Source organism: Delphinus delphis, chromosome 1 (assembly GCF_949987515.2).
Source record: "Delphinus delphis chromosome 1, mDelDel1.2, whole genome shotgun sequence".
NCBI lineage: Eukaryota > Metazoa > Chordata > Mammalia > Artiodactyla > Delphinidae > Delphinus > Delphinus delphis.
Window position 1 is genome coordinate 12,159,120 of NC_082683.1, and position 22,881 is coordinate 12,182,000.

General features: G+C 59.7%; 2 protein-coding genes and 1 long non-coding RNA gene across 5 annotated transcripts; 1 reads left to right on the forward strand and 2 right to left on the reverse strand.

Annotated features, from left to right (window-relative positions):
* Nucleotides 1-2,106: 2,106 nt before the first annotated feature.
* On the reverse strand, nucleotides 2,107-5,946 carry HSPB7 (heat shock protein family B (small) member 7). Its single transcript, XM_060033451.1, has 3 exons — nucleotides 5,709-5,946; nucleotides 5,106-5,239; nucleotides 2,107-3,941 (listed from the first exon to the last, which is right to left on the reverse strand). Exons 1-3 carry the CDS (start codon nucleotides 5,887-5,889, stop codon nucleotides 3,762-3,764), a joined length of 495 nt encoding a protein of 164 aa, XP_059889434.1. The 5' UTR covers nucleotides 5,890-5,946; the 3' UTR covers nucleotides 2,107-3,761.
* Nucleotides 5,947-11,068: 5,122 nt separating this feature from the next.
* On the forward strand, nucleotides 11,069-22,653 carry LOC132439144 (chloride channel protein ClC-Ka). Of its 3 annotated transcripts, none has more exons than XM_060033469.1 (19): nucleotides 11,069-11,168; nucleotides 11,827-11,955; nucleotides 12,706-12,834; nucleotides 13,798-13,937; nucleotides 14,279-14,356; nucleotides 14,448-14,526; nucleotides 15,065-15,190; nucleotides 15,564-15,648; nucleotides 15,746-15,847; nucleotides 16,394-16,478; nucleotides 16,735-16,908; nucleotides 17,373-17,442; nucleotides 17,612-17,722; nucleotides 18,086-18,299; nucleotides 19,166-19,299; nucleotides 20,959-21,047; nucleotides 21,195-21,278; nucleotides 22,040-22,126; nucleotides 22,606-22,653. In XM_060033469.1, exons 1-19 carry the CDS (start codon nucleotides 11,069-11,071, stop codon nucleotides 22,651-22,653), a joined length of 2,064 nt encoding a protein of 687 aa, XP_059889452.1. The 3 variants fall into 3 exon arrangements, with proteins under 3 accessions (XP_059889452.1, XP_059889502.1, XP_059889569.1); XM_060033519.1 differs by having other exon boundaries at nucleotides 21,198-21,278; XM_060033586.1 differs by lacking the exon at nucleotides 12,706-12,834.
* LOC132439371 (uncharacterized) lies at nucleotides 13,045-15,896 on the reverse strand. Its single transcript, XR_009522348.1, has 3 exons — nucleotides 15,777-15,896; nucleotides 14,674-14,818; nucleotides 13,045-13,639 (listed from the first exon to the last, which is right to left on the reverse strand). It is a non-coding gene; the product is annotated as an uncharacterized lncRNA (long non-coding RNA).
* Nucleotides 22,654-22,881: the final 228 nt, after the last annotated feature.

Sequence of the window (22,881 nt, forward strand, 5' to 3'; positions counted from 1 at the left end):
TGACCCTCCACCCTCTACTGAGGCCTCTTAGCTTTTAAAAAAATTCTACAAACATTTACTTGGCTCCTTTCCCATGCCAGGCTTGGGAGCAGGAGGGCAGAATAAGGCATCTTCTGCCATGGCAGAACTGGGATCCAAGGCAGACTGGGAAGAGGATGGAGGCAGGGGGGAGATGGAGGGGTACAATGTTGGAGGTGAGTCAGGGAAGGGTGGCCTGGGGATGGGGGGTTGGTCTGGTAGAGAAGCTGTGGCCTGCAGTTCTAGAGTCCTGGGTCTTCACCTCATCTCTGCCACTGACTTGCTGTGTGACCCTGGGCAAGATCCTACCCCTCCCTGGGCCTAGGTCCCACCATCAAACCATGAGGAGTTTGGAATAACTCCCAGAGGACACAGGGCTGGCCAACCAAGCCTCAGGGTCTGCCCTCACTCCCAGGCATGTGCTCCTTTCATCTGAATTTGAGCTTCTTTTAAAGACAAGTTTTGGACCTAGGGTTCTTTGGGCTCTGTCTGTGACTCCGAGCTGGTAGCTCTGGAGGGCTTTCTGGAGGAGGAGGTTTTTGGCCTGGGCTAGGACTTTGAAAGTGATGGAAACTCCTAAGTCCTCCACACCCCTCTGGCACCACCTGACCTGGACCTTCTTGCAGGTCTCTAGCCCTAGAAGCCTGCATCTTTTCAACCGCCTTGGCCTCCTGCCCACCCCCACTCCAAAAGCTCTAAGATGTAGGAGTTCCCCTTCCCTATACAGGAAGGGAGCAGGGGAGCTGCCTCGGCCCTTTGGTGGTGGGGGACTGATCTGGGGTGACCCAGCAGAGGACCTTCTAGAGTCACAGACAATGATTCAAATTCCAGCCATACCACTTCTAAGCTGGGTGACCTTGGGCCAGTTGCTTGACCTCTCTGAACCTCCTGTCCTCCTTGGTACCTACCTTGCGTTTGTGATTGTTGTGGGGATGAGCATGTGTTTGGCACACAGTAGGTGCTCAATGGATGGGGCTGCTATAATCATTCTTCACGGGGCGGGGGCGGGGCCCAGGGCCCGCAGCCAGGCCTATATTTAGCCTAGAAAGTGTGGGGGGCCAGTGGAGACAAAGCGTGGCGGCCAGCCCAGGCGCCAGGGGGCGGAGCCAGCGAAAGAAAGCCTGCAGTCCCCACGTCCCCGCCCTCCTCTTCCGCAGGGTCACCTTGGCAGGAGGGCACCTTCACTCTACACGTGCCTAGTCCCCAGCGCCGCTCTGTCCGCGGCGCAGCCCTCATCCTCTAAAACCGGGATCTGGGGAGGGGGCTGCTGGGGTCTGCGGGGTGGGGAGTATTCGGCCCCACTGGTGACTTAAGGAAATGCCCCCTTTCCCAGCCCAGCTTCCTGCCAGCCCGGCCCAGGGAGGGACGCCACTGGGGTCGGGACGCCAAGGTGAGCCTGACCCCAAGTGGGGGTCGAGGGAGGGGGAAAGCTGGTCCGGCTCCTCCCCGCAACTCCTCGCCGATGAGTGTCGGGCTGCAAATAGCCCAGTGGAATCAGTGAGTCACGGAGGCTGGAAATACCGCGCCCCCGCTTCCCTCCCCTCCTCCCGTCTGCACAGAGCTGCACGGAGGAGCTCCGCGGAGGAACTCCGATTTCAGTAGCGCCTGGGGGTGTGTGTGTGAGTCCCTCCAAAGGGTACTCAGACTCCCTGAACCAGTCAGCTTCCCAGCCAGGTTTCAGCCGGGCTATGCCCCTGGGGCTGTGTGACTCTAGGCTAGTCACTCGGCCTCTCTGGTCGTCAGAACCCATCTGGTACGAGATAGGCTTCAAGAGCAACCCAGTGCAGCTGGCCCAACTTTGGTGTCCCTGTGCCTGGGACAGTGCCTGGCAGGTAGTAGCAGGGGTTGGCAGTTGGAAGAGAAGGCGATGCAGGGTTTTTCAGAGAAATAATTCCCAGATTATTGCCCTGGTGGGCCTGGGAGCCAAAGGAGGGGGCCGAAGGACACCCACATTTCTGTGAGGTCGTGAACTTTGCTTGAGCTACCACCCCTGCCCCCAAATCTCAAGAAAGGTATGTCTGTTCATCCCCGGCCTTCGCACTCTGCTGCCTCCAGCCCCATCCCAAGTTTGAGAACTTCAGGCGGGTGTTCTCCAGAAGTCCATGATTCTGTTGTTTATTGTGTGTGCAGGGTACAATGCCAGAACCCTCCTCTGCGCCCCCCACCCCGAGTCATTTCCTAAGGGCCCCAGAATGGCAGGGGTGAGAGGGCACCTTACAGAACACTGACCAAAGAAGTGCAGAGGGCCGAGGCTGGCCTTGCCACTTGCTCCGGGGGCCCCGACTAACTGGGAACCACCCTTACCCATCACCCCTGCTTCTGTATGTGGGAGACTGAGCCAGGGTCACGGGGGGCAGTTGGGGCTCCCCAGAATGAAGGCAGGCGGGAGGTCCTCGCCCTGGACTGGGGACTGGGAGGGAACTGGGGTGGGGACTCTTCCTGTGATTAGGACATTCTCTAGCAGGAAACTGTGGGCACAGGGTGCACAGGCTGAGAGGCAGAATAAGGAGAACTACCCCCCATTGCACGGAGGGCTGGGAGGGCGGTTTGAGAGCAGCTTCTGACATTGTGGGTTCAAATCCAGCCATCAGAGGTTAAGCTGGGCGCTCAGCTGTTCAGACTCTGTCCCCATTGAGAAGAATGGAGTTTGCAAATCTGATTTTAGAACGTTCCGAATTTGGCTTTAACCAGTGGTAATGTTCAGTATTTGAAGGACAAAGATAAGTGTGCACGTGTGCACGTGCATGTGTGCACGCCTGTTTGTGTGTGTGTGTGTGTGTGTGTGTGTGTGTGTGGTATACACACACCAAGCCTATAGCTTCGCGGATTATAGAGGACAGGATGGGGGAGGTGAATGGCCACAGGGGAAGGTTGGCAGGAAGCTGGGGTCCTACCTTGAGGACCCCAAGCCCCATGCATGCTTCCTCTGCGGGGTAAGCTGTCTGCAGTGGAGGCAGCCCCGGGAGCCCAGGTCTCTGGGTGGGAGGCAGAAGGATCAGCCCCACCCCTTGGCCCAGGCTTACCTGGGGGCATATGAGCAGGTAACAGACGGTTCACACAGTTTATCACGAACCAGCTGTATTGGAAAAACCCCATCTATATACAGACACAATGTGGCCCTGCGCTGGCACAGCTGGCTGGCTGGGGCACCTTGTGGGCAGACAGCCTGGCAGCTGGTTCGGGGCTTGGAGGGCAGCATAGGGGAAGCGGACCATCATGGCTGTCTCTGGCCTCCCTGTGCCCGGGCAGTTCACTTTAGCTGGGCACCTCTGCCTGTGATCTCCCTCTGCCTCTCCCGCTCCCCTTAGCCAAGGGGGTCCCAGGTCCCCAGGTCCCCAGTCCCCCTGCCCCTGCCCTGCAGAGACTCCATAGATCAGAATTTGTCTGTCTGTCCTGCAGATGATTTGCCCAGAGATCCTGCCTGTCCCAATCCCCCTTCCCCAAACTGGCTTCTTCGGGGTCTCCTGTTCTCCATCCCAATCCCTTTATTCTGGATTAAGTGAACGAGGCCATATCTGGAATCTGGGCGCCACGGGTGAAGCAAGGGGGTCCCTGGCCTGCCCTGGGTAGAGCAGAAGGCCACATTTGGAGGGGATGACCCACCTGGGGTCTGGGGTTGAGGTGTCAGGGCCTGAACCTGGGCTGAGATGTCCCGGAAGCTGTCATGAGAGGGTCAGGAGAGCCACTCTGGCCGGCCAGTGGGGGAGAAGATGGGGGAGCTGGGGGAAGGGAGTGGGAGGCCCTCAGATTTTTATCTCGGTCCGGAAGATCTGCTGGACGTGCTCCGTGTGTGGTTGGCGCCGAGCCCGGATGGTGAGGCTGCCGTCCTCCCTCAGGGCCGAGGTCACCGACGTGGGGTCCACGTCCTCCGGCAGTTGGCACTTGTGAGCAAAGGTGTTCATGACCGTGCCGTCAGCTGCCAGCTGGGGAAGGGGTAGTGGGTCAGGGCAGGCTGCCCCTCACCCTTGTCCTGCTCACGTCAAGCCACAGCCCCTGCTCCCCAGTCTAACCCCAGCCGGGCCCCCTGTGCCGAGGGGTTCTGCTCTCAGGTGCAGAGGCCCGGTCTAGGGGCTGGCCAGGGCTGAGCAGGGACAGGTGCCGAGGTGCTTAGAGGAGCTCCAGTGGTCCTAGGGGAGAGGCAAGGGCTTGGTGGGGGAGCTCAGATGGGGAGGAGACTCAGGGGCAGAATCTGGGGCTCCTGAGCAGCAAGGAGGTGGCACAGAGCAGAGCTGAGCCCTCTTGGATACCCGGATACACGGTGTCTACCGTCAGGGCTCGGCCGGCGGCCCCTCCTGCGTGACTCAGCCAGCACATAGTGTCCAGAGGAGCCTGGGGCGGCTGAGTCACTGGTGAGGGTGGCAGGGCTGGCACGTGCTGCCCACTGGTCCTGGTGCGCACAGTCCTTGGCTTCCCTGACAGGCGCCCCTCGGGCATCCAGCCTCCTGTGCTCAGGGGAGAAAGCCAGGCCAAGGGGGATCCAGAGGCAGCCTTGGGCCAAGCCTCTTCCCTAAGGAGCAGCAGTGGCTCTGGCCCGCTGGGGGCAGCATCCCTGTGCAGCCAGGGCCACACCCTCCTCCAGGGTGCAGGCCTCCTGGGAGCTGGGACTCAGAGACCCTAGTGACCAAGTGACCCTGAGACCTGTGGGTGGAGGGAGTGTGGGGTTTGGGGGGTGTGTGACCCTGAAGTGCAGGGCCTCTGCAACCTTGGGCCTAATTCAGGGGTCCAGAGGTGAGGGTCCAGCGAGCCCCCCACTTCTCCAGATGCCCACAGGAAGGGCTATCCTGCCTCAGCCACGATCTCCCTCCTCTCATCTCCCTTCTCACCTCCCTGCAGCATCCCTCCCCCCTCCCCCATCCCCTGTGGCTTCCTCAGCTGCCCTGGACTCCGGAAGAAAGCATCTGGGAGCCTGGTGCAGAGAGAGGCAGTAACGGGGGTCCCGTGGCCCACCAGCTACAGGAGCGAGGCCCCTAGTTTGTCCTGGGGGTTGGGGGGTACTGGGCAGGGTGCGGGTTCCCGGGATGAGTGGGGACACGGGGCAGAGGGTACAGGCGTGGGGCCCAGGGTCTGGGGGCAGGGAGCGGGCTCACCTTCTCAGCTCGCACCTCGATGTTGTTGTTGGAGGTGGTGACGATGATGTCTTCAGGTGAGAAGTCGCTCACGTCCACAGCAAACTCATAGGCATCTCCCAGGGTCTTGATGTTGCCCTGCCCCCCGGGACGGGCTGTGGGGAGGGCTGCCGTAAGCAGAGCAGCGGGCGGGCTGGCACTCAGAACCCAGGTCTCCGGCTCCCCCTCCGGAGGGAAGGGGCTGGCCGCCCGGGCCTGAGCTCCCCCTCAGCTGTAGCTGCCACCCTGCCTGCCACCCGCCCTCCTGCAGCACACCTTTTCCGCCTGGGGGATGGGGCCTTAGCCAGCACAGGTGGGGTGGTGTGTGCATATGTCTGTAGTGACCCACCCCAGGCCTGGAGTAGGGGTGCGTGTAGCTGAGCCCCAGGCCAGAGCTGTTTCTTGAAGGCCTGCCTGTTCTCACGGCCACATCTGTCTCTGTGGCCGCATCTGTCCCGGTGGTCACCCGCGGCTGCAGCTGTACGGCACCTGCTCCCAGCAGCTCGGCAGCTGCAGCCACGTCAGGGGGTGCGCTGGAGCAGGTGTCCCCTCCCTGGGCACCTCCCCTCCCCACGGAGGACTTGCCTGGGAAGGCCAGGGGCTCCGAGTGGGGCCGCATGAAGCTGCCGAAATCCTCGGAGAACATGCTCAACGCCTTCTCCATGGGCGGCTCCTGGGCGGGAAGGGTGTGGGAGGCTGAGGAGGAGGAGGAGGAAGAATGGAAGCTTCTCTCCGCTCTGAAGGTGGAGGAGGTCCTGTGGCTCATCCACGGGCGGGCGGCCGGGCCCTGGCCAGTGGGCAGGGTGGACAGGAGGGCGCGTGGGCAGCAGGCTCGGAGGGAGCGTGCCGGGCCCCGGCTGCCGCCGCTTTATAAGGCCCAACCGTCCCTGGGCGCGGGGCCAGCCCCTTGTCTACCAGCTAAATTTAGTCCTCTCGGTGGCCCAGAGGGGCTGGAAATCTTCTCCAGTGAGACGGCCCTGCTGACAGTCCAACACAGGCAGGCCCAGGAGGCTGAGCTCACTGCCTGGCATTCCAGGCCGATAACTCCAGCCCTGGAGCCTCCCACGGCAACGAGGTGGGGACCCATTGCTGTCCCCTCACCACTCAGACCCCTGGGCCCACCTCAGGACCTTGTGTGTGTTCCGTGTTTCTGTGTCTCCCCCACCAGATTGCAAGCTCCTTGAGGACAGGGTTTTCTCTCTCTCCATCCCCTCTCCCCCAGAGTTCCAGCCCTTGGGGAGAGGGATCTAGGTGTGGGTGATCAGGGCAGAAAGGCCCAAGCCCCTGGCTCTGGGGAGAGTGGGAGATGCAAGGCCAGGAGGTCAGGGGTGCATGGAGGACCCCCACCTGCTGGACCCCTGTGTGAGGCGAGGGGTTCCCTCCCTCAGGGCAGATAATGTTCACAGCCATCTCTGAGGAAGGACTGAGACAGCCCCGGCGGGGTATAGAATGTGCAGCTGTCCCCCTGCCAGCTCCCACGGGGACCCAGATTTCATGCTTACCTCCCTCCCCACCCCCCACCTCCCAACTCTGGAACAGTTCGGGACCCAAGAGAAGAAAGCTGAGGCCGGGCTGGGGCTTGGGCCTGGACTCAGGGGAGGAGAGCAGATAATTTAGTAATGGTCCTTAACAATATAGAATGTTATGTTCCCAGGAAATGTCTGCTTGACCTCCAGCTCAGAGGAGATGCTGGGGGTGGCAGCGGGCAGGGTCTTAGTCAGAGGTAAAGGAGAGTTCCGCAAGACAATCATTCTAGCTCTGACTTCTGAGGTGCCTGCTGGGCACCGGCTCCTGGCTGTGAGCTCTCCAGCATGGCCTCATTTGATCCCTGCACGGCTCAGGGAGGAGATGGTATTCCCATTTTATAGATAGAGAAACAGAGCCTCACAGAGAGCCTGGGGCTTGCACACGCACAAGTGGCAGAGCTGGGATTTGAACCCTGTCTTATCTGATCCAAACCCTCCAGGAGGCCAGGGTGGCCTGAACATTCGTGTATGGAGACAGTCTGGTCCCGAACACCCCTGAGAAACACCTCTGCCCATGCACAGATCATGCGGGACCAGGGGATGAAGCAGGGAAGGCCGTTCTGGGAGGCCAGGGGTCCTCTGCTGCCCAAGTTGCAGTGTGGGGCCTCTGCTCCCCCCTCCAAATCCTGCCCTTCCTTCCCAGATCAGCTCCGGTTCCTCCTCCTCCATGGAGCCCTCTCTGATTGCTGCAGCCTACACAGGGGGGCCTGCCCAGATGCCTGCTGTACCAATTGGCTTTGCCTACCCCAGCACCTGAGTGTGACATGGTCCTCCTGGGTCCTCTCTCCCCTATCAGACTGGCAGTTCCCTGGGTTAGGGGTTCGCCTGTCTCCCCGTTAGATTGGGGGCTCCTGAAGGTAGGGACTGTTTCTCTTTTCTCTGGCTCCCACAACACTTCCTCCCTGCGGCGGTGGGCGGGGGGGTCCATCAACACGGGTAACCACTGGTGCCGGTAGTCTGTGAAGTGGGGTCAGGGTGGTGGCTGGAGCCAAAGGGGTCTGTCGGTCTGTCTAGTGGAGATTCCTGCCTGGCTTGTGTCACCCATCCTGGCCGACGGGGTTCCAGTAGGGCTGCCAGGAAGTTACCAGCACTGAGGTGAGGTGGAAAGAGGGTGGGGTGGGGGTGGGGGACCAAGAAGCCTGCCACCCGCCAGGGAAACAGGAGCCAGTGGCTAAATGCAGACACAAGGTCATGGTGCTGCGGGCCTGAGTCACTGCTCCTGGACGGCAGACCTCATTACCCACCCCCGCCCACCATTCCTCCCCCCCGCTTACCCCATCCCTAAGGCATCACCCACACATGCACTGGATCCACTGACTTCAATGGCCGGGAGGGAGCCTGAAAAGTCATCAAGGCCGTTCCCCTGTCTCTGTACATGTCTCTCCTTTCAGATCCCAGGGACAGAAGGAGCTTCAGAGATGATCCAATGCCTTGAATCCCATACCTGCCAGGGCACCCCAATCACTTGGAGGGACTTTCAACAAACACAGACTCTTCTCATGTACCCCAAGATTCTGATCTGGGGTCTAGGGAAGGGACCAGGAATCGGCTCCCATCAGGTCCCCACTCAGCCCGCCCACAGGCCAGTGTTTGGAAACCACTCATCACTCAGCAGGTATCTACTGAACACCTGCTATGTGCCGGGCACCGTTGAGGCTCTGGGGGACTCGTGATGAACGAGGCAGAGATAGGGCCCTGCCGCCATGGCTCTCAGGCTCCCCTCATTGGACAGAAGGGGAAATTGAGGCTCCGAGTGGTGAAGGACCCATTAGGGGTGGGAAAGCTGCTCGGGCATCAAGCTCTCACCCTTCGCTGCTTGATGCGGGAGAGGGAGAAGCTGGGGGCTGGCATGAGGGGGAAATGGCTTTGGGAGGGACTTGCCACCAGCACCATGTCCCTTTGCTTCCCTCTTCCCGGTTTCCTGATGCTCACAGGGCCGGAGGTGAGGGTGTGGACGTGCGGTGCTGGCTGGCTGGCCGATGCCGGCTATGAGTTGGAGTGAGCAGCTGCCCGAGACCAGAGACGGGTTTGGGATGTCAACAGGGCGGCCAATTATCCTGCTACTGTATACAGGTTGGGGCAGCCGAGGCAACGGTGGGCCCAGGTCCATGCAGAGCAGCAAGCCCACAGCCCACCGCTCACAACACACACATGCTCCCAGTTGGGAGTAACTTGGCTGACATCTAGGGGCAGAGGGCTCCCAGTTGGGAGTAACTTGGCTGACATCTAGGGGCAGAGGGCTCCCAGTTGGGAGTAACTTGGCTGACATCTAGGGGCAGAGGGTGGCTCAGGGCCTCAGGATTTTAACAAGTCATTGAAGGGCCATCATGATTTTCAGAAAGGGGGCTTTGTCTGGAAGAGCGGGGAGCGGGGGGCGGGTGTTGTCCCAGATCTCTTGCCCAAATCTTCTAAAAGTGGTATCAGGCACAAATCCTCTGCTTTGTACCCAAACCCTTGCCCTGAAGGCTTAAGCCACAGGTGCTGGAGGAGCTCTGGGAAGAGGGAGAGCCACAGAATCGAAGTCTGGGTTCAGCCTCTGCTTTGTGACCTTAGATGAGTGACTGCACCTCTCTGATCCTCCATTATTATCTGCAAAATGGTGATACTGTGCCTGACCCGCAAGGGTGCTGGGAGGATGAACTGGGTTCCAGACCTAGTGTGCATGTTCCTACATTCCGTTGGGGTGGGACAGGGTCTGTGGCATTTACGTAGAAGCCCCAAGCAGAGCCACTGCCCCTTGGGTGCTGTGGTTTGAGGCAGTCTTCTCAGACTGGAGGGTCTGGACATGAGGATCTAGCCCAATTCCCTTCCCCCGCTCCAGCTCGTCAGCCCCCTCCCCAGCTCTGAGCAAGGCAGGTCTTCAAGGCAGGACCTCGGAGAGGTGTGAAGCCTTTGGAGTCAGGCAAACCTGGATGGAACTTTTGACTTTGTGCCTCAGCCTCTGTGACCCTGGGCAAGCAAGCAGCCTCAATTCTCCTAAGCTCCGTTTCTTTATTTAAATATTTATTTATTTATTTATTACTTATTCCTTTATTTTGGCCGGGCCGTGTCTTAGTTGTGGCACTCAGAATCTTGGTTGTGGCACGCGGGATCTTTAGTTGCAACGTGCGGACTTCTTAGTTGCGTCATGTACGCGGGATCTACTTCCGTGACCAGGGAGCAAACCCTGGCCCCCTGCACTGGGAGCGTGGAGTCTTACCCACTGGACCACCAGGGAAGTTCTAAACTCCATTTCTTTAAAATGGCCTAATACTGCCCACCTCGCTGGGTTTCTCTGAGCACTCACTGATTTGGAGGAGGGTTGAGCACAGTGCCTGGCATATAGCAAAGGTGCAGTAATGATAGCACCCCTCCCCTACGGGTCCTTCTCCTCTTCCTTCTCTGCTCTTTCAAACCCCTCCCATGCCCAGCTCTGAGAACCCAGGGCCCTGACCTTCAGCCCCTGCAGATGACCCCTCACCATCCTGCTGTGTCATGAGCTTCCCCCTCCCATGCCCTGTGTACCCCAGCCGGTAGCTGGGTTGGGTGCCATCTGCCTCTGTGTGGCTCTGGTAGGTTGGGGAGCCCCTGCCCCTCGTCCCTCCTGGCTGCTCTGGCCTGCACCACTCAGCTGGCCGGGGCAGTTCCAGTTGGTTTGTCAAGGACATTCTTAATGGCCAGGGTAAACCCCGGCGGGGTGGGGCGGGGAGGAGGGGGGGCCAGGATGTTGATTGGTGGAACACACACCTGTCCAGGTGCACCTGAGCTGCAAGCAAAGGAGTCTCTGTCAGAGGAGGGCTGGCTGGGGCCACAGCAGAGAGCGGACTGACAAAGGTGAGGGGCCGCCGGGTGCAGAGCTGGGGCAGGGACTTGGATGGAACCTGCCAGGACCAGGGCAGGCAGGGCAGGAGCAGGAAGCTGGGGGGCAGGGAGCCAGCACCTCCTTTGGACCCTCACGGCTTCTCCTTCTGGGCCTGGGGTTTTCCTGACTCTGGCCTGAGCCGAGGGGTTGGAGGCTCAGGGATGGGCATGGGGAGTCAGAGTGGTCCATGGGGACCCCACCGTGAGACAGTGACTCCCCTGGGCAAGGAGACTGCTCTGAGCAGCGGGAGCAGACAAGCGTCCAGGGAGGGTAGGAATGGCAGCCACAGGATGGGGAAGGGGGCTCTGAGCCTGGGGTGCGGCCTTGATCAACCTGCTGCTGGACATGTAGGGGACAGCTAGGAACCGCTGCCCTCATCCTAAACATTAACACACACACTCGCACCCTCGGGGTCACCCCCTCAGGAATGAAGGCACACCAGACCCACGTCCCCTCCTGAAAATGCCACCTTTCCCTTCTATCTGGGAAGTAGATATTGGAAGGGCCCAGTGGCTGGGTAAGGGCGTTACAGCAGCTCACCAAGGGTCCGTCTGCCTGTCCACTCCCTCAGGGGCCTGATGGAGGAGCTGGTAGGGCTTCGTGAGGGCTCCTCGGGGAATCCTGTGACACTTCAGGAGCTATGGGGCCCGTGTCCCCGCATCCGCCGAGGCATCCGAGGTGACAGCTAGGTTCCCTCCCGCTCCCTGCCGAAAACCCCTCGGGACATCACCCTCCCCGGGTCCGCCTCCCCACCCACCTTGGAGCCCAAGAGCTGCCCCCATCCTGGGCGGCAGGGAGGGTGGGGATCTGTCTGCCAGTCTGTGGGACAGATGTGCTAGAGGTCTGCTCTCTGCCTTTTGGGAACGCAGCCCCCAGGCCTGATCACTCCGCCGGGGACCTTGCTAGGGGCCCAGTGGGTGCTCTCTGGCCTGACACCAGGACAGCCCCACCGGTCCTCGGACCACAGAGCAGTCTCTCTAGACTCTCGTGTCCTCTAAGCTATGTCCCCTGTGGAGATGCTGGAGAAAGTGTAGTTTCCAGCTCTCCCTCCACACCCTGCCCCCTCTGTCATTCTTCCATAAGTACCTCAGGAAGGGGCAGGGGTGGGGAGGGCGGGTTGGTCAAAGGCTCCCTCCTGGCGGGGCCAATAGGCCTGGCGCCCACCGTGCTGCCACCTTCACTTGCACAAATCCTGCTGTCTCTCACGTGAGGCAGAGCCCCCTCCCAGCTTCCCTGGATTCGACCACCTGGCCCCAGCCCCACACAGCCCCTGCCCCCCGCCCCCGCCCCGTGCCCTCACTGGGCCCTGGGCTACCACCTGATGCCCCTGCCCCAGGTGGCCTCGAGTGGTTGAAGCAGAAGCTGTTCCGCATGGGTGAGGACTGGTACTTCCTGATGACCCTCGGGGTGCTCATGGCCCTGATCAGCTACACCATGAGCTTCACTGTCGGCCGTGTGGTCCGAGGTAACCCCTCCCCGGCATGCACGCCTGCTCTGGACCCGGGGCTTTAGAGCACGCTTTTGGGATGCCAGATGGGCCGCCAGGCGCAGCGGGGGTGGGGGAGGGCTCTGGGTGGGGAGGAGGCCTGGGTCTGGTCCTGGCTTTGCTCTTGACTTGCTGTGTGACCCTGGGCAGGCTCCTGCCCCTCTCTGGGCCTCAGTCTCCTCATCTGACCAATGAGTGAAAGACCAAATAGTCCTTCTTCCTCTGAGCTCTATGCCCACCGCTTCCTGCTGCCCCTGCTCCCTTCTCCTCCCTCCTTGCTCTCAGCTCAGTAACTGTGGGGGAGAACACTTGTCTAGACCACCAGGCATAGAACGTTCTCTCCCCATGCTTTGGCAGGCTCTCTCCACCCTGAGGTCTCCCTGGAAGAGGGGGCACAGGGCAGGAAGTGTCTAACACACCTTCTCTGGGAGACTTGCTCAGGTGGCATTATGAGGACCTGCCATGCACCAGACCTCATCTGAGAGCCCATTTGACAGATGGGGAAACAGAGGCTCAGAGATGTTGAATGGCTTGCAAAAGGTCACTCAGCTAGGGAGTGGCAACACTGGGATGTGATCCAGGGTCCTACTCTTGCCTCCTCTTGGGGATCTGCCACTTACTGGCTGGTCCTGGGCCACTGCCCTCTGAGCCTCCATTTCCTGGCCAGCAAGTGGGCGCCTGAGGGCGGCAGAGCCTGTGGATGGCTCGCTGACTCCCAGCTGTCCCCAGCACACAAGTGGCTGTACCGGGAGATTGGGGACAGCCACCTACTCCGGTATCTCTCCTGGACCGTGTACCCTGTGGCCCTGGTCTCCTTCTCCTCAGGCTTTTCCCAGAGCATCACGCCTTTCTCGGGAGGTAAGCCCATCGCCACACCATTCACCTGTTTGCCTTGCCCCGCGGTGCCCACTGCCCAAAGCCTTTTCCTGTCCTTCGGGGCTCCTGATGGGGGGAGGCAGGAAACAGTAACCCCACTTCACAGCCAGAGAAGCCAGGCTCAGAAGAGTTGTGTAAGTTGCCTGAAGTCACACAGTGAGAAGGACAGATCTTTTTTTTTTTAATAAATTTATTTATTTATTTTTGGCTGTGTTGGGTCTTCGTTGCTGCGAGCGGGCTTTCTCTAGTTGCAGTGAGCGGGGGCTACTCTTCGTTGCGGTGCTCGGGCTTCTCATTGTCGTGGCTTCTCTTGTTGCGGAGCACGGGCTCTAGGCACGCAGGCTTCAGTAGTTGTGGCACGTGGGCTCAGTAGTTGTGGCGCATGGGCTTAGTTGCTCCACGGCATGTGGGATCTTCCCGGATCAGGGCTCGAACCCGTGTCCCTTGCATTGGCAGGCGGATTCTTAACCACTGCGCCACCAGGGAAGCCCCAGAAGGACAGATCTTGCTTGACTCGGGTCACTGTTGGCTCTGCTCCCTTTCTGAGGGCTCCTTTGGGCCGGCACCATGGCTCCCCAGGGAGGGGCTCACGGAGGGGCGCATCTCTTCCAGGCCTCTCAGCTCTGCTTTCAGCTCCAGGCCAGCCGCACAGGGGAGCTGCAGGGATGCATCTGGGTGGCCTGAGATTCTCTCCTAGGCTCCCCCCATCCTGCAACAGCTGACTGGCAGGACCAGCTGGAAGAATGTAGGCAATTCACATCCCCTCTCTGACCCGCAGTTTCCTCATCTGCAAAATGAGTTTAGGAATCCTAACTCACAGGGTTTAGGGGAGCTGATGAGATCACGATGTGAAGCCCTGTGCAGGGTAAAGCGATAAGGGTTTATCTAGATATCGTCCCTCCTCTTCCTCCCGACCCCCACCCCGTCCATCCATCCCCTGCCAAGGTTCTGGAATTCCGGAGCTGAAGACCATCCTGTCGGGCGTGGTCTTGGAGGACTACCTGGATATCAAGAACTTCGGGGCCAAGGTGGTGGGCCTCACCTGCACCCTGGCCACGGGCAGCACCATCTTCCTGGGCAAAGTGGTATGGACGGGCATGAGAGCACCCCACCCCGTCCCACCCTGCCCTCCTGCCCCCTCTGCCTTTTCTCCATCCCCACCGAAGCTAGGTCAGGGGGAGCTCAGGCCAGGGCCTGCCTTCGCAGGGCTCCGTCTTGGGGAGGAGACAGGCCAGGTCCCCAGAGTATGACAAAGGAACTGGGGAGATGGAGGCATAGGGAGTGGGTGGGACAGCCGAGCTGTCTCTGGATGAGGCTCCCTCTACCCCCAACCCTGGGCCCAGAGCGGGAGGAAGGAGAGGAGCAAGGGCCCCGGCTCCCCGCAAGGGGCGGACCCTGTGCCCTGTGCGCACACCTCCTCTGGCAGGGCCCCTTCGTGCACCTGTCTGTGATGATCGCTGCCTACCTGGGCCGCCTGCGCACCAAGGCCATTGGGGAGTCTGAGGTAAGGGGCTCCTGGGCCCCCCTCCTTGGAGGAAAGAGACGGAGGGGAGGGCGGGGGCTGACTCTCAGCGCGGGACTCCGGATCCCCCCAGAACAAGAGCAAGCAAAACGAAATGCTGGTGGCGGCAGCGGCGGTGGGCGTGGCCACAGTGTTCGCAGCGCCCTTCAGCGGTGAGGCCCTCCCCCTGCACCCCGGGCTCCCACCCCCGACCCCCAGTCCCTCCCCTGGCGGACTGACCAGCTCGCTCCTCCGCCCAGTGGAGGAACCCGCAGGGAGGATGGCGGCTAATCTGGTCTTGGTTGTTACTTCAGTCTTACCGGGAGGGCAGAGCCGCCCCAGGGTGGAGGTGGGGGTGGGCGTCGAGATGCTTCACGGTCACATTAGACAGACTTGGGTTTGAAACTCATCTCGCCTTGCGTGACCCTGGGCCGGTGAGTTCAGTCCTCAGCCTCATTTCCTCATCTGTAAAATGGGGATTGTAATCGTCCCCACCCCAAAGGCTGTTGTAAGGTTTGGGATGGCCGAGAAGAGCGCCTACAAGCCTGTTCCCTGGGCAGGGGGCTCCCGCCCTGCCCTCCTCTCCCCTCAGCTCAGGACCAAAGAGAAGGGGTGGCCCTGTCTGTTCGGGCTGTGGGAGAGCAGGACGGGAGTGGTCAGGGCGCTGGGATGGGCGTGGTGGTGTCTGTCGAAGCTCAGTGTTGCCCCCAGGCGTCCTGTTCAGCATCGAGGTCATGTCCTCCCACTTCTCGGTCTGGGATTACTGGAGGGGCTTCTTCGCTGCCACCTGTGGGGCCTTCATGTTCCGCCTCCTGGCTGTCTTCAACAGCGAGCAGGGTGAGCCCCGCCCTAGACCCTGCCCCCTGCCCCGCCTTCCTTCCCTCCCTCCTCCCTCCTCCCCCCTCCCCTCCCTTCTCCCCTCTCTCTTCCCTTTTCCCCCCTCCTCCCCTTCCTCTCCCTCCTCCCTCCTTTCTCCTCTCTCTTCTCTTCTTCCTCTCTGCTCCCCTCCTTCTACAAGTGTGGAAACGAATTGACCTGGATTGGGCATGAAGGATGGGAGCCCCGAGGGTAGAAGGGGGAGGCAGGGCCAGGGAAAGGGTATTTGGGGGCAGGACGTGGCAGCACCTCCACTCCTGCCTGTTAATTCTGAGCCTTCGGTTTGGCTGGGGTAGGAGTGTGGTCCCTGATCCCCACTCCCCTCCTTTCCCAGAGACCATCACCTCCCTCTACAAGACCAGTTTCCGGGTAGACGTCCCCTTTGACCTGCCAGAGATCTTCTTTTTTGTGGCGCTGGGGTGAGTGGATGACTCTAGCCCCTCCAGAGCCCAACTGGGGGCCTCCCCCAGCCTGAACTGCTGCCCTCGGTTCTGGACTCCCCTCCCCCCCCTGCAGGGCCATCTGTGGCATCCTGAGCTGTGCTTACCTCTTCTGTCAGCGCACGTTCCTCGGCTTTGTCAAGACCAATCGGGTCCTCTCCAAACTGCTGGCCACCAGGTGGGCTCTGAATGGGGGCCAGGGACCCCACAGGGTGATGGCCCTAGACTCTCCTGAGCCTTATATGGAGATCCCCACCCCTCACTAACACCCCTGTCCAGGTCCCCATAGTAACTGCTCCCCCACTTACTAGGCTCCCAACCCCAATATTTGAGCCCTCCCTCCCTCACTAACCTCTCTCCCCCTCACTGAACCCCTACTTCCCCGTGGAGCCCCAGGCCCCTTACTGAGCCCCCTCTCCTTCCCAACCTTGTCTGCCCCCTGGCGTTGGCATTTCAGAATCAGCCCTCCTCCACCTTGGCCGGTCCTGCCCTGGTCCCACCTGCCTGGCGGGCAGCCCGCCTGTGTCCCAAGCTCTCCTATCGGCCCCGACCGCTGCTTACCCGAGCGGTGTGGGGCTGACCCCCACCCGTCCCCTGCTCCTGTGCCTCTTTCTCCCGTCCCTGCCTCAGCGTCAGCCAGCAGGGTGGCGGCCCGCTCCGTGGGGTGGGGGGAGGGGAAGAGGACGGCTGGCACTGGAGCTGGCCCTCCGCCCCCACCCCACAGCAAGCCTCTGTATTCCGCTCTGGCGGCCTTGGTTCTCGCCTCCATCACCTATCCCCCTGGTGTGGGCCGCTTCATGGCTTCTCGGGTAAGGGGTGCTGAGCTGGGGTGGCCAGAGGGGGGAATGCCCAGTCGTTGTCCAACTTGTGCCCATCATCTCAATCCCCACAACACCTATAAGGGGATGGCTGTGCAGCTCCAAGAGGGCCAGAGCCCTTCCCAAGGTCTCCCCCCAGCAGGAAGTGGCAGATGAGGATTTGAGGCAGGGTCAGGCAGTGGGGGTGGGGGTGGCAGGGACTGCTGCCCGGCCCTCACGCAGAACTCCAAGCTGCCCCCTTCTCCAGCTGTCCATGAGGGAGCATCTGGACTCACTGTTCGACAATAACTCGTGGGCGCTGATGACCCGGAACTCGTCCCCACCCTGGCCCTCGGAGCCCGACCCACAGAACCTATGGTTCGAATGGTACCACCCGCAGTTCACCATCTTTGGGACCCTCGCCTTCTTCCTGGTTATGAAGGTGGGCTCCCGGGGCCCCCAGGGATGTGCGCAGAGCTGAGGCCAGCCTTGGGTGGGATGGGGTACCTCCCCATAGCATGTACATAGCGCAGGGCCTAGGCCTTCATGCAGACTCCCTGGCCTGACCTCTGCCCGCTGTGTGGTCCTGGGCAAGTTGCTTCAGCTCTCTGAGCCTCAGTTTCCTCGTCTTTAGAACGGGCTAGTTACTGTGCTTACATCAAGGAAGGTTGAGAGGGAAGAAAGGAGAGTCCCTGGCACAGTGCCAGGCACACAGTAGGCACTTTGCCAGGGTGGGGATCCTTCCCCTGGGCACACCTTCCCTCACACCAGATACTGGCGATGGGCATGTGCCTGGGCATCCTCCTTCTCCCTGGGAAACCCCCCTGCCCCCTGTCTTGTCCCTCCCTTGCCTACTCTTGTCCAGCTGCCTCTAACCTCTGCCCCCTCGGTTCCCACCACCCACAGTTCTGGATGATAATTCTGGCCACCACGATCCCCATGCCCGCGGGGTACTTCATGCCCATATTTATCTTCGGTGAGTCTGGGGTGTTGAGGGTCTGATAGACTCAGGGTTATCGGGTCAGGGCCATGGCTCCTGGTCCACCCACCTCCCCAGGATGGTACTGAGGTTGATCCCCAGGGATGGAGGGCTGTGGGGACTGGGTCAGCCTAGCTCCCTGCCCTCACCCTAAATCTGCGACCAGGAGCTGCCATCGGGCGCCTCATAGGGGAGGCCCTCTCTGTTGCCTTCCCAGAGGGCATCGTGGCTGGAGGTGTCACCAACCCCATCATGCCTGGGGGGTATGCCCTGGCAGGTGAGTAAACCGGGTTCCCACCGGACGGGCAAACATCGTGGGTCTGGGCTGGACCCGGAGAATCAGCCAGTAGCTCTGCAGGGCATGGGGAGGTCATTAGCCTCCCAATGAGCCCCACCCTTCCCTGAGCCCCTCCCCTTAGGCTCCATTACTTTTTCTAGCTCCTGTCATGTCCCTGGTGCCCCTTCTTCCTTACTGCTCTTTCCCTCACCAAGCCCAGGCATAGGGCACTTCCAACAGTGGCCAACGTGTGGCCTCTGGACAATTCCCACCCCAGCCCATGGCCATAGTCACGGCAGCCTTGCCCTTTGCATGAAGCTGTCTCCTGGCCTGAGCCCCCCTCCCTGCCTCTGCCCCCTGCAGGGGCTGCGGCTTTCTCAGGGGCTGTGACCCACACCATCTCCACCGCATTGCTGGCCTTCGAGCTGACTGGCCAGATCGTGCACGCACTTCCTGTGCTGATGGCGGTGCTGGCGGCCAACGCCATCGCCCAGAGCTGCCAGCCTTCCTTCTACGACGGCACCATCATCGTCAAGAGACTGCCATACCTTCCGTGGATCCGGTGCCGAAAAATCAGGTGAGCGGCGTCTGCTCAGGCTGGCTGAGGTGATGGTGTCTGGGTGGGCTGACCTTGGACATGGGTGAGCGTGGGAGGGGCCGACACATGGCTGCTCCCTAGTCTCCATTCTCGCCAGCTCCCTGTGTGACCTTGGGGGAGTCCTTGGCCTCAGTGTCTTACTGGTCATCAGTCGGTCTCCACAACAGTAGGACAGATATTGCCCATTTGTCAGAAAGTGGGGCTCAGACAGGTGCCACGTCTTGCTCCAGGTCACACAGAGAGTCAGCGCCAGCTCTGGGAGGCCCCACCCCTCCCCCTGCTCCTGCTCTGCTGTCCTCACTGGGGCGTTGGGAGCTGGAGGTGGGACTGGAATACTGCAATGGAAACGAGCTTTGAGGTCCTGACTCAACCAGACAGGGCCGAGCAGCCTCTGTCCCCAGAGAAGCAGGACTAAGAGGCTCTGAGAGCCCTGGGTCCAAGGCCCAGCTCCAAACATGTGCAAGTTGCCCCCTTCTCCAGACTCAGTTTCCCCATCTGTTAAATGGGGGTGGTTACTCCCGTGATTTTCAAACTTTAAAGCTCTTTTTTCCCTTTATGCCATAAAACTTTTCTTCAAATGAAATTCTCCAGCGACGGCTTCTGAATAAAACAGGTCGAAGTAGAGCTGGTCTGGGGGGAGATAGGGGTCCAGAGGGCACAGGCCAGCTGGTCCCCAGGTTCCTCCCTCCCTACCTTGGGGTGCTAGGAGCTGTTGATCTCAGGAATCTCTTAGACCCTGCCCACGCTGAAGAACCGGCAAAACTCCTCCCGGCTCGCCCCAGCTTGTCCAGGGGTCTGGATAACCCGCCACCCCAGGACCTGATGGGAGCATCCCTCTGCCCCAGCTCTCACCATGTAATTGTGGAGCACTTCATGAACTGTACCATCACCACGCTGGCCAAGGACACACCGCAGGAGGAGGTGGTCAAGGTCGTGACCTCCACAGACACTGCCGAGTACCCCCTGGTGGAGAGCACAGGTGCCCGACAGGAAGGGGGAGCACGAATGGGGAGGAGGCATTCCCTCTACCTTCCTCTTGGACCTGGGAGGGTCAGGCCCAGGAATGGGTAAGCAGGGCATTGTACCTATCAGGCACCTGGATCCAAAACCGGGCTCTGCAACTGTGTGACCTTGGGCAAGTCACTTCACCTCTCTGAGCCTCAGTTTCCTCATTGGTAAAATGGAGGTAATAGCCATCCTACTTGCGGAGCTTAGTCCTACTTACATCCTACAGTAGGATGATGGGAACACTACTAGGGCCTCCCAGAAGGCTCCTTCCCTCAGTCTCCCCTTCAGGCATTCCCCAACTGAGTCACCTCCCTCAACCCTGTTGCCATGAGAAAGACATCCTTTTAGAGAAAAATGAGTGGGGGCCCTTGTTAAAAGACACACAAGCTGAATTTTGGGAGAGGACCTAGCTAGAGCATCATTTCCCTCTAGGACAAGTACAGTATGAGTGGGAAAGATAAGCTGGGGGGTAGGGAGGGAACAGCCATGCCCCACTCAGGGCCACTGTCAGCCCATATGTCCCCTTTGTGCAAATGAAACAAAATGCACACTTGGCAAGCATAGCACAGCTGGATTTTGATCCCCACTTGTCCTTTGGGCAGGTATCTTGTGCAGTGAGCAACCTGCACAACCGTATGGGTCATCCCCATACCTACCCCAAGAGGCATAAAGCTATTTATGAGCAGCAGAACTGTAGTAAATCCCTTAAGCTCTATGAACTGCAGTTGCCACATCTGGAAAATAGGGAGGACAGAGTTGTCAGAGGTTCTCATCCCAAAGGCCAGGCCCTTCTCCCCATCCAAATTGGGACACCTGTAACATTATCCCACAGAACACGCCAAATATCACACTTGAAAATACCTGCACATGGGTGACCCCTCAAGAAGCTTCACCCCTTTGCTAGAACAAGACAGACTCCACTTCTACCCTTAGAGCCACAGGAAGCAAAGAGTTCCCAACCAGCACAGGCCCAGCCTGTGGGACCCTGTTGCTCATCCAAGAAATAGCTTTAATTGTTTTTAAACAGGGAGGCTTTGTATGTCCAGTTGTAAAGTTTTTATTTTACTGGACAAAAATCAAAAATATCAGGCTGTCCCTCAAAGCTAAACACCTGCAGACTCCAGGGATACCCTGCAGTGAGGCTCGCCAGGCCTCCAGCACACAGGAGGACCTCAGAACATGGCGGCCTTCCAGGTTCATGCCTTCACTGGGCTGAGCCAGTGCAACTTCCTATGGGAAATGAGGGACAAAGCCCAGCCCTGACGCACAGACAGTTTCATGCAGGTGTCCCAGACCTGCTCCTGCCTTGAGGCCCTGCCAGGTGGGGCATCTTGGGGTGGGCAGGTTACCTCCCGGCCCCCTGGCAGCCTTACCTGGCCACCCTCAGCTACCACTCCTCCACGTCAGAAGCTAAGTGACCTTGGGCAAGACAACTAACCTCTCTGTGCCTCTGAGCCTCGGTTTCCTCTCCTGTAAAATGGGTGATAATAGTTCCTGACCCATAGGTGCTGTATGTTCCCGAGAGTCATGAGAACACCCAGCATAGTTCTTGGCACATCGTAGCAGTCCAGTAAATGTAAGTTCCTTTTTCATAATGTGGCTTTTTTCCTCTCCCTCTCCACTTGTCCAGAGTCTCAGATACTGGTGGGCACCGTGCAAAGGGCACACCTGGTGCAGGCCCTCCAGGCTGAGCCACCCTCCCGGGTTCCAGGACACCAGGTGAGTGCTCATATGAGGTGTCAGTAGAGGATGGGGAGTCAGCAGGGTTGTGAGGGGAGTGGCCAGCTGATAGCCTGTGGTTTGAGAGGGGCTGCCTGGGGAAGGGGGAGCTGTCCCAGGCCCCCATAACCCTTCCCCCATCCCCAGCAGTGTCTGCAGGACATCTTGGCTGGGGGCTGCCCCGTGGAGCCAGTGACCCTGAAGCTGTCCCCGGAGACCTCCCTGCACCAGGTAATGGGGAAATTTTTCACTGTGGGCAGACAGGGGCCCTGGGATAGAGGGGAAGAGCCTGAGAGGGAAACTTGGCTCCAGCTTCCCGGACATGCTGTGTGGCTTTCTGTTCCTCCTGGGCCTGCTTCCTCACCTGTGGAATGGGCATGCAGTTCCTGCCCTCTCTGTCTCTCAGTTCCAGGGCTGTTGGGATGATGCAGAGGCTAGGGAAGAGGGAGAGCTTGGGAACCAGAAGATTCTGGATGGAAAGAAACAGTGGTTAAAAATATGTCTTTTCATCAAGGCACACGTGGGTTTCAATTTCAGGTCTACCACATTCTGCCTGTGTGATCTTGGGCAAAGTACTTAATCACTCTGAATGCTGATCCCCTCCCCCCTGCAAGCACAGAGCCTGGCACATGGGTCATGGAGGGACAGAAACAGGTTGGGGACCTAAGGGTGGCCCCAACCCCTCTGTGCCAGTGGATGACGCCGGATGATGCTGAAAAACGGGTCCTTTCCACTAGTCCCTTGTGTGGACTCTGGGGACCCCTGGTGGTCACATTGGACATTGCGGGCCCAGGTCTTGGTCTCCCACCCACCATCACAGCTGTCCAGCCCTCCCAGGCTCAGAAACAAGGTGGGGTGGGCACCACTGGGACAGAGCCTGGCCCGGGCCTTCACCTCTGCTCAAAGCTGCCAAGCTAGGAAGAAACTGAAGCCAGAGGGTTCGGGTCGGTGCCACCTATCCTCCAGTGTTTCCTAACCACCCCCCCCCGCAGGCACACAACCTCTTCGAGCTGTTGAACCTTCAGTCCCTCTTCGTGACGTCTCAGGGCAGAGCTGTGGGCTTTGTGTCTTGGGTGGAGGTACCATGGTCCCGAGGGTGGAGCAAAGGGGAGGAGCCATGCTCGAACAGGCTGGGGAGGTGGGGGGGCACCAAAATACTGCCATCAAATTTGGAGGGGCCTTGGGACTTCCCTGGTGGTCCCGTGGTTAAGATTCTGCTCTTCCACTGCAGGGGGCGTGGGTTCGATCCCTGGTCAGGGAACTAAGATCCCACATGCCGCACAGCATGGCCAAAAAAAAAAAAACTTGGAGGGGCCTCATGGGATTCTGATGAGCCTTACTTCCTGGCCCAGAGTAGCCAGCCACTTGGTCCAGCTACCTCTACCTTATTTTGTGGCCAGCCCTGCCATTCTCTGGGCCTCAATGATCTGATCTATGCAATAGGGAGGCACTGGCTCTAAAATTCACTCCAGAATCAACCCTTAGGGGAGTCAAACTATACTGGTGCCCCCCACTTGCAATCTCCTCTACATCCTCCCCACTCTGTTCTCTGTTCTAGTTGAAGAAAGCAATTTCCAACCTGACAAACCCTCCTGCCCCAAAGTGAGCCAGCCTGGCAAGATGAAACAGGGCCCCTCAGCTGCCCTGGTGACGGAGATGGGGCAGAGACCCTGCCTCTCTCCCCCCCCATCATAACGCACCCCTCCCCTCCAGCCCAGCTCAACTCTTCGGCAAAGTAGGCAGCTAAGCTAGCACTGAAGAGGCCCCATAGTCACCACGTCCCATTCTCCATGAAACAAGTGCTACCTGCCTTGAAGGACAAATCCCCCTCTGG